Source organism: Mirounga leonina, unplaced genomic scaffold (genome assembly GCF_011800145.1).
Source record: "Mirounga leonina isolate KUSES-001 unplaced genomic scaffold, KU_Mleo_1.0 Mir_151, whole genome shotgun sequence".
Taxonomy (NCBI): Eukaryota; Metazoa; Chordata; class Mammalia; order Carnivora; family Phocidae; genus Mirounga; species Mirounga leonina.
In genome coordinates, this window is record NW_023270377.1 from 31,581,074 (window position 1) to 31,599,611 (window position 18,538).

Consider the following 18,538-nt stretch of genomic DNA (forward strand, 5'->3'; position numbering starts at 1 on the left):
TGTATTATAAAAACTTCAAAGAACAAGTGTTACTTCTAAAATGAAAAATAGTTATATTCAAGGTAATAAACAAAACTTCCAAGATTTTGAAGAATTTGTAACAGAAGTCTCCTTATCTTCTTTTCTATAATTAAAAGAGGCTCCAAAGTACGGTTGGTTGCCTGCTGTCCAGGCTCAGACTTCCAACACCCTAAGCAGTCACAGTTGTTATTTTAAAAAATCCTTTTAGAGTGCCTGGGTGGCTCAGTCGGTTAAGCGTCTGGCTCATGTCATGATCCCGGGGTCCTGGGATCAAGTCCTGCATCAGGCTCCCTGCTCAGCAGGGAATCTGCTTCTCCCTCTCCCTCCCCTGCTCTCTCTTTCTCTCTCTGTTCAAATAAATCAATAAAATCTTTATAAAAATAAAGAGAAAAAAATCTTTTTAATTAAGATTATCTACATATAAAAATTCATCTATTTTACTTGTATAATGTGATGAATTTTAGTAATTGTGTATAATTGTGTTACCACAACCACCATCAAGATACAGAACAGTTCCCTCACCCTAAAAACTTTTCTCATTCCCCCTGCTAGTTGATACCCTCCCCATTCCTGGCCCCAGACAACCACTGATCCCCTTTCTACCACAACAGTTTTGCCTCTTCTAGAATTTCACCTTAAGGAAGTTATATTGTATGCAGTCTTTGTGTTTGACTTCTTTCACTTAACATAATGACATTTAACCACATTGTTGTATATATTGATAAGATATTATCTTTTACCACTTGATAATATTCCATGGTACAGATATAACACAATTGGTTTATCTATTCACTCTGACGAACATCTGGGCTGTTTCCAGCTTTTTGCTATCATGAATAATATTGCTATGAACATTTGCATAAAGGTCTCTGTGTGGACATATTTTTTCACTTCTCTTGGGTAAATACCTTGGAGAATTTCTGGGTTGTATGGTAAGTGTATGTTTAGCTGCCACACTGTTTTCCAACAGGTCTGTACAATTTTGCATTTCCATCAACAAGATATGAGTGCTTTACTTACTTGAACATCACTGATACTATTTTATATAGTCTAATGTAAAGGTTTCCCAAAACTACCTTATTATTTTACTTATTTATCTGACACAGAGAGAGAGCACAAGCAGGGGGAATGGCAGATGGAGAGGGAGAAGCAGGTTCCCCACTAAGCAAGGAGCCCGATGAGGGGCCCCATCCCAACCTGAGCCAAAGGCAGATGCTTAACCAACTACCTACCTTATGATTTTAAAGAGCAAATTAAATTATCTAATAAAATCTGTATGTAAACATTTTAAGTCCTTTAAAAATATGTACCTTTCCTAGATATTATCATTAGCTTTAAATAAGATAGTTAAACCAACTCAAATTTACCTGTTAATGATATCCTCTTCTTTTTATTGTATTCTTACCTGAGCTGCTCGATTTTCTCTGGAGTAATAGGATCCTTCCCCAAAACTTGGTCTATCTCTTCATAAAGTTTTTTCTGAACCTCTTCAGAGGTGGTTAAAAAACAGATTGCCCAGGTGCACACTAAGTAAAAATTTACATTCATAACAATGAAAATAGCTAATTGATAGTTTGGGTGCAGAATAAGATAAAACATACTATTTTTTTCTTGTGTTTTCCTTCTCTTCTGATATGGAAGACACATAAATGCTACCAAAAAAATACCACGATTATTCACAGGATTTGTACCTCATTGAACATAACATGAATATTTATAGAATACTCCTAAAGAGATCTACAATTGCTTTCTTAAAACTGGCAAGTAACTGAAGACAAAAATGCATTTTATTTTTGGTAAAATAGTAATGATAATAAATAAACTTCATTATCTGAAGGAGTGTTAAATGTTGGTAACTGTAATGGATTGTCTAGTTCACCCAACCCTGTGTAATAAAAATACTGATTTATTAGTTCCTTCAGGAGACCTAATGAAATGATTCATACAAATCAGAGTAGCAGGAGATTTACCTATAAATCAATATTCTAAATTTTTACTTGTAATGGTAGATACACTGGTTCAGGAATTGGTATTGGTTATTGCTTAGGACAATAGTTCTCTAAAATCACCTGGGAATTGGTTGATGGCACAACCCCACATTCACAGACTCTGATTCAATAGGTTTAGGGTGGAGTCCAGGCATCTGTACTTCCAACAAATACCACAATTATTTTGATGAACACCAAGATTGGAAGATCACTGAACTTACAGGCTTACTTTTGCTTAAAATGGCTTATAGATTATACTCACTGAGGAAATGAAAAGGTAAGAAAATTACATGATGAACATAAAACAGAGAAAATAAGAGAAGTTATATTTCCTGTAGAAATCCACTGGGATTATAATTATTCAAAGAATGGAACTATCCAGATACCTTCCAGATACTAGTACCTCTTACCCTAGATTATGCTTGAGATGACTCTATCTATACTACTTTCTTCTGTGTCAACCACTTTTAAAAACGTATTTAGTAATTTCTACTTCTACTTATTAATGATCTCCTTCTTGAACTAAGGGCTGACTTAAATTTGTCTCAGTTACTTTTTTTTTAATGTTTGCCTAATTCACGTATCCAATTCTTATGCCTAGAAAGGACATAATTCATTTTCTGTACTAAATGGTATTATCAATAAAATTAATACCTACCTGGTACTCAACTTTTTTTTATAATTTATTCATATTCAGAGTTTATAAAAAGGCACACGAGTAACTGCCTGTCTTAAGTTTTTCCTACGTATACTTCTTTATTAGGGCTTTTGAATGAACTATAGAATTTCTGCTTCACAAGTGATATGAAAACTTGTGCAGACAGTGTACAATATGTACATGTTTGTAATATTACAAAATACAGTAATATACAATATTGAAAGATTTACTACAAGGATATGCACACAGTAGGCACTCATAAACCCTGCTTCACCATATTATCACTTAAAATTAACATAACTATATGGTTTAATAATCTCAAACATTGGTTCTTTTGTAGAACTCTGAAGTATGACTGAGCATAGCTTAAAAATAATATTTTAAGTCATGAATGTTCTTTAATCATGATACTGAACCAAAGACACAACTGCAGGTTTGAGAATACCTTGGAGGTCATCTAGACCTAAACTGTTATTTTAGAAAAGGAAAAAAATGCAGAGGCAACTATCTTGCTCAAGGCTAATAAGTAGCAGAGGATTAAAGTTTCCTGCCTATCTTGACTCTCAAAAAAATTCAGAGGTACCTTAAAAAATAACTAACCCATATGCAAAGAAACAGTGATAGTCTGAAATCCTCCCTAAAAGCTGCAATAATATTAAAATATTAAACCAACTTTGGAAATGGTCACTTTTTTGCTCTGTATCCAGAGCACAACTGCTTCAGATTTTCTGAAGGTCTTTAGCAAAGATATAGTTTAATAATGTAGTAAATTTTTAAAAAAACAAGGTAAGCACTCTTTAAAGAAGTTCAATACATTATTTTGACACATACACACCCAGATCCCATTTAACCTATAATACCTGGACATCTCTAGATGTCAAAAATTTTATAAAGAAGAAAAACTTATGGGAAGTTTACATTTTTAATCGCTGTTTTTAAACAGAAAGAGTTGTAAATGAAATCCTTCAAATGATCATAAATTTCTTCTATTTCAAACTGATGTTCTGATACTTCCTTTAGCATTTTATATCAGTATATTTTTATAAACATACACAAGTTTTTATAAATACCATATGAATGAATGGTACTCTGCTAAACTAAAAAGCAGTAAGGAAACTTAGAAACATATCACACATTTTAGAATTTTAAATAAAAATCACCTTCGATTCCACCAAGAGAGGAGTTCTTTTAAATCGTGATTTCTGTGGCCTATATCCTCTGTTGGTAGACCTTAATAATAGCAAACTGGATTGGAGTCAAAGTGAAAAGCCGCAGCAAGAAATTGAAAAGCTCACTGCTCTGGTTGGAAAGGTGTCAATAACAGTTCATTTTAAAGGCACTAACTAGAATTCACAATCCATAAACCGTGTCAAGAAATTTATGGCAATGTTCAGAGGTGGCATAGAGCACCTGGGGTTAAGAAAAAAAAAAAAAACGGTAGCTGTGTGAATCAAGCCTTTCAAACAAGAATAAAAAAGAAAAGAAAAGGGAAATTATAAAGAGGTCTTGCAAACAATGTTTCCTTTATTTTAGCCATGTATATTTTATAATCTATCTCAAAAAGAAATCAATTATACTTACATTTTGCAGTTATTACACAACTGGCCAGAGAAAATATCATACTGTCTTCAAGGATCTAGGAGAGAAAACTAAGTTTAGAAAGTGTAAAATATAAGGTGGCCTGTATTAGACCCTATCAAAATAACCTATAGTATAGAATTAGGGTCAAGGAAAGGAAAAATGAATATTATTTCTTTATAATGTTTTCACTTAAAAAAATCGAATGTAAAAACCAACCTAAATACTGCATTGCCTTTTTGATGCAATAAACATTTATTGGTAGTTCTCACTGGCTCATGCTTTGTGTTTTGTCTTTTTTTTTTTTAAAGATTTTATTTATTTATTTGAGAGAGAGAGAGAATGAGAGACAGAGAGCATGAGAGGGAGGAGGGTCAGAGGGAGAAGCAGACTCCCCGCCGAGCAGGGAGCCCAATGCGGGACTCGATCCCGGGACTCCAGGATCATGACCTGAGCCGAAGGCAGTCGCCCAACCAACTGAGCCACCCAGGCGCCCCGCTTTGTTTTTGCAAACAAACTGCCTCAGTGCTATCTTTCTGGCTTGGCCTGGTGCAGCAACAAAGCCTCAGGAACAGCGGAGAAGAGGCTGCCACTATCCTTGGAGCCTTATTCAATTCTGCACCTACACACATCCAGAAACCCATTCTGTCTATGAAGACTCACATGTGTAGAGTGGGCAGAAGGTTCCTATAATGAACCACAGGTGTGGTAATAATGGCTCCACTCTTGTCCTTTGCCTGACAACACCGCAAACACAGTGGTATGTTGGGGCTGACCGAGCGCTTTGGGAACAAGCCAAGCTGCCAACCTAGTCAGGTGAGTCCTCCTCTTTTATGATCAGAGAATTTTGATTCAACATTTCCTTACACAATATTAAATAATATACAGCTGCTTCAAAGAGCTAAATAACAAGAGACTAAATACCTGTACTATTTACAGATGATGTACAATAAAACAGAAGCCATTGAATTTTGGGAGTGCATCTGGATTAAAGTGAATACAAAGCACACTATACATGTGTCATTATTGTTTACTTGATAAACATTTAACAATTACATCACCTGTTGGTCATTAAGGTTCCCATGTACTAAGGAGTCAATGAAAATATGTTGACCGAAGTTTCCTCCTTTTCGTTCTTTTATGATTTTCTTTAAAATAGATTCCAGTTGTCTAAGGGCTAAGAGAAAAAATACAAAAAAGATTTTAGAATATAAGCATTTGTAAAAATTGAACATTTTTTAATATTTCTGTACAATGTTGCTATGTGCAGAATAAAACTTTCCAAAAAAAGAGTTGTAACCAACAATTTTTCAAAGCTAATTTGTTTAAATTCATCAATTTTATTTTCCTTCTTTTTTGCTAAATTTTACATACAGAAAGCTGCAAATACCATCTATGTACAATTTAAGGAATAATTACAAAGCAAAGACCCATAATATCACCACCCAGGTCAAGAACGGGAACTAACGCCAACACCTTGAAGGCCTCCACACACATAAACGTCTCCCCTGATACTACCTACTTCCCTTCTAAAGTCTGTCCTCTTTTTTTTTTTTTTAGATTTTATTTATTATGTGAGAGAGAGACAGAGAATGCGAGAGAGCACAAGGAGTGGAGAGGGAGAAGCAGGCTTCCCGCAGAGCAGGGAGGCCGATGTGGGGCTCGATCTCAGGACCCTGATCAAACACTATCCAGGTGTTAAGATTTTCATTTAGATCTTGGGATTCCATGCCCTCTTGGACCCCATACTTTCCCCCACTTTCCTGCCTGCTCATTCTCAGTCTCCTTTCAATGATTCCTTCTCATCTCTCCTATTTCTTAATGAGAGAATGTCTAAAGTCAGGAGTCAGTTTTTGGACCTCTTTTCTTTTTTTTTTTTTGCTGATGCACTATTCTTTTTTTTATTATTATGTTATGTTAATCACCATACATTACATCATTAGTTTTTGATGTAGTGTTCCATGATTCATTGTTTGCGTATAACACCCAGTGCTCCATTCAATATGTGCCCTCTTTAATACCCATCACCAGGCTAACCCATCCCCCCACCCCGCTCCCATCTAGAACCCTCAGTTTGTTTCTCAGAGCCCATAGTCTCTCATGGTTCTTCTCCCCCTCTGCCTTCTCCCCCTTCATTTTTCCCTTCCGGCTAACTTCTTTTTTTTTTTTTTTTAACAGATATTGCATTATTTGTTTCAGAGGTACAGGTCTGTGATTCATCAGTCTTACACAATTCACAGCACTCACCATAGCACATACCCTCCCCAATGTCTATCACCCAGCCACCCCATCCCTCCCACCCCACCCCCCACTCCAGCAGCCCTCAGTTTGTTTCCTGAGATTAAGAATTCCTCATATCAGTGAGATCATATGATACATGTCTTTCTCTGATTGACTTATTTCGCTCAGCATAATACCCTTTAGTTCCATCCATGTCATTGCAAATGGCAAGATTTAATTCCTTCTGATGGCTGCATAATATTCCACTGTATATATATACCACATCTTTATCCATTCATCTGTTGATGGACATCTTGGCGCTTTCCATAGTTTAGCTATTGTGGACATTGCTGCTATAAACATCAGGGTACACACACCCCTTTGGATCCCTACATTTCTATCTTTGGCAGGTGAGAATTCTACCACTGAACCACCAATGCACATTTGTATCTTTGGGGTAAATACCCAGTAGTGCAATTGCTGGGTCGTACGGTAGCTCTATTTTCAACTTTCTGAGGAACCTCCATACTGTTTCCCAGAGTGGCTGCACCAGCTTGCATTCCCACCAACAGTGTAGGAGGGTTCCCCTTTCTCTGCATCCCCACCACATCTATCGTTTCCTGACTTGTTCATTTTAGACATTCTGACTGGTGTGAGGTGGTATCTCACTGAGGTTTTGATTTGGATTTCCCTGATGCCGAGCGATGCTGAGCATGTTTTCATGTGTCTGTTGGCCATTTGGATGTCTTCTTTGGAAAAATGTCTGTTTATGTCTTCTGCCCATTTCTTGATTGGATCATTTGTTCTTTGGGTGTTGAGTTTGATAAGTTCTTTATAGATTTTGGATACTAGCCCTTTATCTGATATGTCATTTGCAAATATCTTCTCCCATTCTGTCAGTTGTCTTTTGGTTTTGTTGACTGTTTCTTTTGCTGTACAAAAGCTTTTTATCTTGATCAAGTCCCAATCATTTTTGCCCTTGCTTCCCTTCCCTCTGGCAATGTTTCTAGGAAAAAGTTGCTGCGGCTGAGGTCAAAGAGTTGTTCTCCTCAAGGATTTTGATGGATTCCTGTCTCACAGTTATGTCTTTCAGCCATTTTGAGTCTATTTTTGTGTGTGGTGTAAGGAAATGGTCCAGTTTCATTCTTCTGCATGTGGCTGTCCAATTTTCCCAACACCATTTTTTGAAGAGACTGTCTTTTTTCCATTGGATATTCTTTCTTGCTTTTTTGAAGATTAGTTGACCCTAGAGTTGAGGGTCCATTTCTGGGCTCTCTATTCTGTTCCACTGGTCTATGTGTCTGTTTTTGTGCCAGCACCATACTGTCTTGATGATGACAGCTTTGTAATAGAGCTTGAAATCCGGAATTGTGATGCCACCAGCTTTGCTTTTCTTTTTCAACATTCCTCTGGCTATGCGGGGTCTTTTCTGGTTCCATACAAATTTTAGGATTATTTGTTCCATTTCTTTGAAAAAAGTGGATGGTATTTTGATAGGGATTGCACTGAATGTGTAGATTGCTCTAGGTAGCATTGACATCTTCACAATATTTGTTCTTCCAGTCCATGAGAATGGAACATTTTTCCATTTCTTTGTGTCTTCCTTAATTTCTTTCATGACTATTTTATAGTTTTCTGAGTACAGATTCTTTGCCTCTTTGGTTAGATTTATTCCTAGGTATCTTATGGTTTTGGGTGCAATTGTAAATGGGATCGACTCCTTAATTTCTCTTTCTACTGTCTTGTTGGTGTATAGGAATGCCACTGATTTCTGTGCATTGATTTTATATCCTGCCACTTTACTGAATTCCTGTATGAGTTCTAGCAGTTTTGGAGTGGAGTCCTTTGGGTTTTCCACATAAAGTATCACATCATCTGCAAAGAGTGAGAGTTTGACTTCTTCTTTGCCGATTTGGAAGCCTTTTATTTCTTTCTGTTGTCTGATTGCTGTGGCTAGGACTTCTAATACTATGTTGAATAGCAGTGGTGATAGGGGACATCCCTGTCATGTTCCTGACCTTAGGGGGAAAGCTCTCAGTTCCTCCCTGTTGAGAATTCGCTGTGGGTTTTTCATAGATGGCTTTTATGATATTGAGGTATGTACCCTCTATCCCTATACTCTGAGGAGTTTTCATCAAGAAAGGATGCTGTACTTTGTCAAATGTTTTTTCCACATCTATTACGAGGATCCATATGGTTCTTATCCTTTCTTTTATTAATGTATTGTATCACATTGATTGATTTGCAGATGTTGAACCAACCTTGCAGCCCAGGGATAAATCCCACTTGGTCGTGGTGGATAATCCTTTTAATGTACTGTTGGATCCTATTGGCTAGTATTTTGGTGAGAATTTTTGTATCCATGTTCATCAAGGATATTGGTCTGTAATTCTCCTTTTTGATGGGGTCTTTGTCTGATTTGGGGATCAAGGTAATGGTGGCCTCATAAAATGAGTTTGGAAGTTTTCCTTCCATTTCTGTTTTTCTGGAACAGTTTCAGAAGAATAGGTATTAATTCTTGAAATGTTTGGTAGAATTCCCCTTTGTTTGTTGGGAGAGTTTTGATGACTGCTTCAATTTCCTTAGTGGTTATAGGTCTGTTCAGGTTTTCTATTTCTTCTTGGTTCAGTTTTGTTAGTTTATACATCTCTAGGAATGCATCCACTTCTTCCAGGTTATCTAATTTGCTGGCATATAGTTGCTCATAATATGTTCTTATAATTGTTTTTATTTCTTTCGTGTTGGTTGTGATCTCTCTTTCATTCATGATTTTGTTTATTTGGATCCTTTCTCTTTTCTTTTTGGTAAGTCTGGCCAGGGGTTTATCAATCTTGTTAATTCTTTCAAAGAACCAGCTCCTAGTTTCATTGATCTGTTCTACTGTTCTTTGGTTTCTATTTGATTGATTTCTGCTCTGATCTTTATTATTTCTCTTCTCCTGCTGGGTTTAGGCTTTATTTGCTGTTCTTTCTCCAGCTCCTTTAGGTGTAGGGTTAGGTTGTGTATTTGAGACCTTTCCTGTTTCTTGAGAAAGGCTTGTATTGCTATATACTTTCCTCTTAGGACTGCCTTTACTGCATCCCAAGGATTTGGAATAGTTGTGTTTTCATTTTCATTTGTTTCCATGAAGTTTTTAAATTCTTTAATTTCCTGGTCGACCCATTCATTCTTTAGTAGGATGCTCTTTAGCCTCCATGTACTTGAGTTCTTTCTGACTTTCCTCTTGTGATTGAGATCTAGTTTCAAAGCATTGTGGTCTGAAAATATGCAGGGAATGATCCCAATCTTTTGGTACCAGTTGAGACCTGATTTATGACCTAGGATGTTATCTGTTCTGGAGAATGTTCCATGGGCACTAGAGAAGAATGTGTATTCTGTTGCTTTGGGATGGAATGTTCTGAATATATCTGTGAAGTCCATTTGGTCCAGGGTGTCATTTAAAGTCTTTATTTCCTTGTTGATCTTTTGCTTAGATGATCTATTTCAGTGAGGAGGGTGTAAAAGTTCCCCACTATTGTTGTATTGTTGTCAACGTGTTTCTTTGCTTTTGTTATTAATTGGCTTATATAATTGGCTGCTCCCATGTTAGGGGCATAAATATTTACAATCGTTAGATCTTCTTGTTGGATAGACCCTTTAAGTAGGATATAGTGTCCTTCATCATCTCTTATTACAGTCTTTGGTTTAAAATCTAATTTGTCTGATATACGGATTGCCACCCCAGCTTTCTTTTGGTGTCCATTAGCATGGTAAATGGTTTTCCACCCCCTCACTTTCAATCTGGGGGTGTTTTGGGGTCTAAAATGAGTCTCTTGCAGACAGCATATCAATGGGTCTTGTTTTTTTATCCAATCTGATAGCCTGTGTCTTTTGATTGGGGCATTTAGCCCATTTACATTCAGGGTAACTATTGAAAGATATGAATTTAGTGCCACTGTATTGCCTGTAAGGTGACTGTTACTGTATATTGTCTGTGTTCCTTTCCAGTCTATGTTGCTTTTAGGCTCTCTCTTTCCTTAGAGGACCCCTTTCAGTATTTCTTGTAGGGCTGGTTTTGTGTTTGCAAATTCCTTTAGTTTTTGTTTGTCCTGGAAGCTTTTTATCTCTCCTTCTATTTTCAGTGACAGCCTAGCTGGATATAGTATTCTTGGCTGCATATTTTTCTCATTTAGTGCTCTGAATATATCATGCCAGTCCTTTCTGGCCTGCCAGGTCTGTTGCCAATCTAATGTTTCTACCATTGTAGGTTACAGATCTCTTCTCCTGAGCTGCTTTCAGGATTTTCTCTTTGTCTCTGAAACTCGTAAGTTTTACTATTAGATGTTGGGGTGTTGACCTATTTTTATTGATTTTGAGAGGGGTTCTCTGTGCCTCCTGGATTTTGATGCCTGTTTCTTTCCCCAAATTAGGGAAGTTCTCTGCTATAATTTGTTCCAATATACGTTCTGCCCCTCTCCTCTTTCTTCTTCTTCTGGGATCCCAATTATTCTAATGTTGTTTTGTCTTATGGTATCACTTATCTCTCGAACTCTGCCCTTGTGATCCAGTAGTTGTTTATCTCTCTTTTCCTCAGCTTCTTTATTTTCCATCATTTGGTCTTCTATATCACTAATTCTTTCTTCTGCCTCATTTATCCTAGCAGTTAGAGCCTCCATTTGTGATTGCACCTCATTAATAGCCTTTTTGATTTCGACTTGGTTAGATTTTTTAGTTCTTTTATTTCTCCAGAAGGGGTTTCTCTAATATCTTCCACACTTTTTTCAAGCCCAGCTATCTTTAAAATCATCATTCTGAACTCTAGTTCCAACATCATACTAATGTCTGTATTGAGTAGGTCCCTGGCAGTCGGTACTGCCTCTTGTTCTTTTTTTGAGGTGATTTTTTCTGTCCTGTCATTTTGTCCAGAGTAGATGAATGAGAGAACAAAATGCTAACAGGGTAACAATGACCCCAGAAAAATATACACTAAACAATTCAGAAGAGACCTGAAACCAGGGGAAAAGAAAGGGAAAGAAAGAAAAAAGAAACAGAAAAAGATAAAAACAAACAAACAAAAAAAACAGAATATGATCAAATATGATCAGGCTGGTGCACAGATCAGTGCCACACACTAGATTTTGGGCATATTTTGGTCTGTTAGAATAAAGTGCCTCCCCAAATTTTAAAGAAAGAAAACTTATATATGTACAAAAATAAGGGTAAATATGATGAAGGATGGAATATGATTGTAAAGATGAAAATTAGGAAAGATTTTATAAAAGGAATTGATAAGAAGTTGGTTGAAAAAAGAAAGAAGAGGATTGAAAAAAAAAAGGTGGGGGAGAATGTGATCAGACAGGAGACTAGAATAAAGCCATTCACTATAGAGATTTAGGGTATATTTTGGTCTGTTAGAAGAAACTGTATCCCAAAATTTTAAAGCGAGAACAACTTATATATATATACCAAAAATAAGGTTAACTACTATGAAGAGATAGAATATGACTCTAAAAATGAAAAATAAAAAAGATATTTTAAAAAAGGGATTGACAAGATGTTGGTTAACAAAAGGAAAAAGAAAAATTTTTAAGTAAAAAAAGAAAATTAAAAAAATTAACTTTGAAAGACTAAAGAATCATGGAAAAAAAGCCATAAATTCTATGTGCTGTATTCCCCTAGCGCTGGAGTTCTGCCGGTCTCATTGATCGGTAGACTTGGTCTTGGCTGGCTGTTCTTGCTGATCTTCTGGGCGAGGGGCCAGTTGTGGTGGTTCTCAGATGTCTTTGCCAGAGGCGGAATTGCCCCACCCTTGCCAGTCCGGGTAAGTAATCTGCTCGGCTTTGCTCTCGGGAGCTTTTGTTCCCTGCAAGCTCCGTACAGCTTTGGAGGACGAGAGTGAAAATGGAGGCCTCCCAATCTCTGACCCAGAGGAGCCGAGAACTTGGGGCCCCACTCCTCAGTGCACCCCCAGAGAAAAGCAGTCGATCACTCCTGTCTCCCCGGTCTCCGGCCACACTCCGTGCTCACCCACCTGTGACCAAGCATTTCTATCTCTGACACACGACCCCGTTTGGAGTCTCCAAACCCGGCAGATCCCTGCAGTGCACTCCTGTGCCACTCCTCCCGGGGAAGGTAGGGGAGTCTCCCCGGATCTGCCGCTTGTTGGGTCCCTGCTGGAAGAGCAGTGGCCCGACTGTGCCGCAGATCACAGTTTATGGCAACCCCGAGCTGAGGGCCCACTCCTCAGCTCCGTCTCTACAGCCGGCTTCCCCGCTCTGATACCTGGGAGCTCTGCTGCACTCAGGCACCCTCGGATTTTCTGTGACCCCGAGGGTCCTGAGACCACACTGTCCCAGCGAGGGTTCCACCCCCCCACTCAGCCACTGGAGCAACATCCCTCAGCAGAGTCGACTACCAAAATTTCCAATTTTGTGCTCCGCTGCTCTATCACTTGCCTGTAGCGGCTGATGGAGGCCCCCTCCCCCACTATCTATCTTCCTGAATATTGCCTCAGATTTACTTCTCTGCACGTCCTACCTTCCAGAAAGTGGTCGCTTTTCTGTTCAGAGAGTTGCTGCTATTCTTTCCTTCGATCTCCTGTTGAGTTCGTAGGTGTTCAGAATGCTTTGATCCCTATCTAGCTGAATTCCTGGGACCAGATGAAATTTAGGTCTCCTACTCCTCCCCCATCTTGCTCCTCCCCTGCTGGACCTCTTTTCTCTTTCTATTTATATTCATTACCTTGATGGTCACTAGTCTCAAGGCTTTAAATACAATCTATGGACTAAACACTCCACATTTATATTTCCAGTCGGGACTTTCCCCTGAACTCCAGATTCATATATCTAACAACCAATTTAGCATCTCCACTTAGACATCGAAGTCTATTAAACATATCTACAAATGAACTCTTGATCTTCACCAGCAAAACTGGATTTTCCCAAGTCTGTCCTATCTCCCTAACAACCTCATTTTCCAAATACTCAGGCGTGAAACCTTGGTGTCTCCTTCTCTCTTATACCATACAACTAACCTGTCAGCTAATGTCTGTGTTCTAACTTCAAAATACAAAATTACTATTCCTTTTTTTTTTTCATTCTCTATTTTCTGCTGCCTACCACCTAGTCCAAGTCACATTTTTTCTCTTGCCTGGTTCATTGCAACAGCCCCTAAATTAGTCTCACTGTTCTGCTCTAGGTGCCTATAATCTATCACAGCAGCCAGAGTGACCCATTAAAAACGTAACTAAGATTAGGGTGCCTGGCTGGCTCAGTCAGTAGAGCATACAAGTCTTGATCTCAGGGTTGTAAGTTTGAGCCCCACATTGGATGTAGAAATTACTTAAAAATAAAATCTTAAAAAAAAATAACTCAGATTATAACAGCTAAAATCTTCCAGTGGCTTCCTATCTCACAGTAACAACCTAGTCATACAATGAGATACAAGCCAGACAAAATCTGTCCCTCCTCCCCAGTCTTTCTGGCCTCATCTCTTCTATTCCTCTTCTGACTGACGACTCCTGCAAAAAAGTTCCCACCTCCAGGACTCTGCAATTACTTTCCCTCTACATAGAATCTTCTTCCTTTGGACGTGTGGATAGCCACATGATCTGCATTGAATGATTTCCTTATCTCTTGCAAGTGTTATCTCATAAGTCACCTCATCTTAGTGAGGCCCTTCCTAATAACCTTATTCAAAATTGCAACCTCCCCATCCCTAGCACACCCTATCTCCCTTCCTGATTTAATTTTCTCCATAGGCACTTTCCATCTTTTAAAACACTATTTGGGGGTGCCTGGGTGGCTCAGATGGTTGGGCGTCTGCCTTCGGCTTGGGTCATGATCTTAGGATCCTGGATCGAGTCCCACATCAGGCTCCTTGCTTAGCAAGGAGGCTGCTTCTCCCTCTGCCTGCCACTCCCCCTGCTTGTACTCTTCCTCTCTCTCTCTCTGGCAAATGAATGAATAAAATCTTTAAAAAAAAAAAAAAACCACTATTCGGTTTACTTATTATTGTCTGCTGCTTTCCACTATAATTTTTGTTTGTTTTGTTTATCGACATCTCCCCAGCACCAAAAACATACCAGAATATTATAGATACTCACTAGTTATAGAATTGCATGAATGTAACACATTAGTGATTAAAATGAAAAATTATTAACACTGTGATGCAGTGGTTCCCAATTTTGCTACAGATTAGAATCACCTAGGAAGCTTTTTTAAAGAAATTGTAAAGTAGGGGCACCTGGATGGCTCAGCCAGTTATGCATCTGACTCTTGATTTCAGCTTGGGTCATGATCTGAGGACTGTGAGATCCAGCCCTGCACTGGGCTCCACACTGGGCATGGAGTCTGCTTAAGATTCTCTTTCTCTCCTTCTGCCCCACCCCCAACTTTCGCTCTCAAAAAAAAAGAAATCATAAAGTACGAGTCACACCTCATACAAATTAAATCCAAATGTTTAGGAATGGAAGCCTGATGTCAATATTTATTATTTTTTTATAGTTTAATTTTTTTTAGTAATCTCTACACCCAGCATGGGACTGGAACTCATGACCCTGAGATCAAGAGTCACATGCTCTTCTGACTGCACCAGCCAGGCACCCCCATATTTCTTAAAAGATTCAGTGTGTAGCAAAGCTTGGTAACTATTGCTGTACATTCTCAACCCTACAAGTACATCAGAATAATCTGCACAGCTTTCATAGAAATATCTGATGCCCAAGGCGCCTCTCTATTAGACTCTGAATAAACTGGTTTACGGTGGGGCCTGATCTTCAGTTTTTTTTGTTTTAAGTTCTGAAGGTGACTTTAATGTACAGACCAGGTTAAGAATGACTCACATTATCAAAGGATGCACTGATCCAGCCATGGCTTCCTACTCACATAAATATGAAAAAAGAATCATTTTCAATAAAAATTTGATTTATGCCAATGTTACAACCCGAGAAACATATCATGTTAGATAATCTACTTTTATTAGAATCACAGAACATAAATTATTAATTTTCATTTTGGATTAATTGAACCAGTATTTGTGAAATACATTTTTTATTAAGGGGAGTTAGTCCTAATGCATCCATCAAGATAATCACAATGGCAATAAAAACCAGAGTGCATTGGCTTTTTTGGACTTATGCTGGACATCAAGGGAATCACTAGAATTGTAAGCCCCATGAGGGCAGGGAATTTTGTCTCCTGCACACAAAATAAAATAGTGCCTAGCACATAGAGGCCACAAACATTTATTTAAGGAATGAAGGATGACAGTAATAGGAAGCAACACTATTATATATGGAAAATAATCCACTGTTCCAACACAGCCCATGTATTTTAATTTACCCTACTTCCAAAAAAAGAATTGAAGCAGCTCAAAATAAAGGTATTAAAGCATAATAATCATTAACTTACTGACAGAAGATATACAACCAAAAAAAAAAAGAAAGAATAATTCTGTGGAGCTATCTTAAACTAAAATTACTATTTTTCTGTGTAGATTTTATAAAGTTGTAACCAATGCCCGCAAATTTTGAAAATATATGTTGTGTTTTTCTAAGATTTTATTTATTTATTTGACAGAGAGAGACACAGCGAGAGAGGGAACACAAGCAGGGGGAGTGGGAGAGGGAGAAGCAGGCTTCCTGCTGAGCAGGGAGCCCGATGCGGGGCTCGATCCCAGGACCGTGGGATCATGACCTGAGCCAAAGGCAGATGCTTAATAGCTGAGCCACCCAGGCACCCCTGAAAATATGTTTTCACATATTTTATTTATTCATTTGAGAGAGAGACAGAGACAGAGAGAGCACAGAGAGACAGAGCGAGAGGGAGAAGCAGGCTCCCTGCTGAATAGGGAGCCTGATGTGGGGCTCAATCCCAGGACCCTGGGATCATGACCTGAGCCGAAGGCAGACACTTAACCGACTGAGCCACCCAGGCACCAGAGAATATTTTTACTCAATGTTATAATAGCAAGAATTTTTATGTTCCTACATTTTTTACAAATATCTATATAATATTTAAGCTGGTATGATTTAGCAATTCCTATATTGTTGGACATTTCGATTGCTTCTGATTTTCTATTTATAGAAACAGCACTACAAAAAAATATTCATGATTTTTGTCTTCTCTTAGATAATTTTATCCATTATTTATGACTCTTTTTTTTAAAGCACTCTTTTAAAAAAATTATTTATTTGAGAGCAAGAGAGATAGAACAAAAGAGAGCACAAATGGTGGAGAGGGAGAAGCAGGCTGCCCACAGGGAGCCCGATGTGGGGCTTGATCCCAGGACCCTGGGATCATGACCTGAGCTGAAGGCAGCCACTCAATGGACTGAGCCACCCAGGCACCCCCATTATTTATGACTCTTAATATGTGTTATCAAATTGCTTTCCCAGGATTGCACCCTAACATTTTCCTGTAGGCTATACCAGCCTCATTCTATAGTGAATACTAGAGTTTCATTGATGTACTGCTTTTTCCTCTCTTTTAAGAAGAACCTTTATTATAGGAAATGTAGGAGAAAAACATAAAGATAGAAAATATACATGACCTATAATTTCATGATTCACAGATAACCTTATTAAAATTGGGGCACATATCCTTACTATAATTTAAGAGTAGCAAAACTTACCATCTTCATATTGTTTTTTCCGAGTTGTACTTTTATCAAGCGATCCATCTAAAAAGCCTTTGCCAATCTCAGACCAAACCTGAAAATAGGAAAACATACTTATTATCTAGTAAAGTAGACTTTCTAAGTAATACCAAGCAATCTAAGCCAATAATTGAGAAATTCCTATCTTACCAACAGATCTGATAATTAAGTTCTCCCTTTTAAGTGGCCTGCATAATGATTTACTCCATAGTCTCAGAGGATAGAGTGCAAGTATATTTTAATAATTTCAGTCAGGGCACTTTAAAACTAATTATAACTAGAAAGTCAAAAGTTTCTTTTCTTTAAAAGATGTAGGAATGGGGAAGAAAAGGACGTGGCAATAGAGTCAATTTTCAATTTTTTACTATAACAGCACCAGTGGATGAATAAAATTCACAGGGAAATCCAAATTTTTACTTCACCTGTGATACTGATAAGCACTGGCTGAGAACCAGAAAAAAGGTTAAAAATTAGTCTAGGGTATAGAGATAGTATACAATAAAACAGGCTTCCAGTTGTTTCAAAACTAGATAATTAGCCCCTGAAAAAAACTTTAGCTTATTTAAAAGTTGTGAAAGAATGTAGGGAAAGAATATAACACTCATTAATCAATGCTAAATATTTGAATAATTATTAATAGTAAGAGTCCTTAACTCTTACCTTACAAAGATACCTTACACATTTTTTAAATGTGAAAAATTAAACTATTAAAATTACTGTGAAATGTATAGTAAATGTTTATATTAGGAATACCCCTAAAGCAGGAAAGGAGTTTCTTTTTTTTTTTAAGATTTTATTTATTTATTTGAGAGAGCGAGTGAGTGCGCATGAGTGGGGGGGAGGGGCAGAGGGCGAGGGAGAAGCAGACCACCCCACTGAGCAGGGAGTCCAATGTGGGGCTCAATCCCAGGACCCCAAGATCATTACCTGTGCAGATGCTTAACTGACTGAGCCACCCAGGAGCCCCGGGAAAGGAGTTTCTAAGCATGACACAGAGCAGAAGGCATAAATTAATGATGAGAAAGCTGAATTCATTTAGCAACTCCATTCCAATGAAAAAAAGCTGAACAGACTGAAAAATCAACAACTCTTCTTGGACCCTAAGACAGGAGAGGACCCAGGGTTTAAAGAAACTAGGGAAAACAGGAAGACAGGAAAGGGCCCCAGATTAAAGAGACAGGTGAAATCAGGGAGTTACCTCTTACCTAAGCAGAGACCCACAAGCAGAAACCACCTCAGGAACCAGTCCTGGGGTAGGAAAACCTAATCTGTAATTAACAAATAGCTGGAGGTTCAGTATACACAACTCTGAGAATTAAAAACTCCAGGGAGACCCAATCATAGTCCCAACCCCCGCCCCCAAAAATATTGTGAGATTTACCTTTAAGAGCTCAACCAGGTTCCCACAGTAAATAATGAAGAAACTCCCCCTTGGGCT

General features: G+C 38.1%; 1 protein-coding gene across 3 annotated transcripts in view; it reads right to left on the minus strand.

The window, feature by feature from the left end:
- LOC118012125 (cytochrome P450 20A1) overlaps positions 1 to 18,538 on the minus strand; it is a 74,049-nt gene that overhangs the window by 14,698 nt on the left and 40,813 nt on the right. For all 3 annotated transcript variants that reach the window (XM_035007330.1, XM_035007332.1, XM_035007331.1), the window contains 4 exons: positions 17,077 to 17,155; positions 5,307 to 5,422; positions 4,249 to 4,303; positions 1,427 to 1,547 (listed from right to left, as the gene is read on the minus strand). In XM_035007330.1, the coding sequence (XP_034863221.1) occupies positions 1,427 to 1,547; positions 4,249 to 4,303; positions 5,307 to 5,422; positions 17,077 to 17,155 (371 nt within the window). The remainder of the gene's footprint in view (positions 1 to 1,426; positions 1,548 to 4,248; positions 4,304 to 5,306; positions 5,423 to 17,076; positions 17,156 to 18,538) is intronic.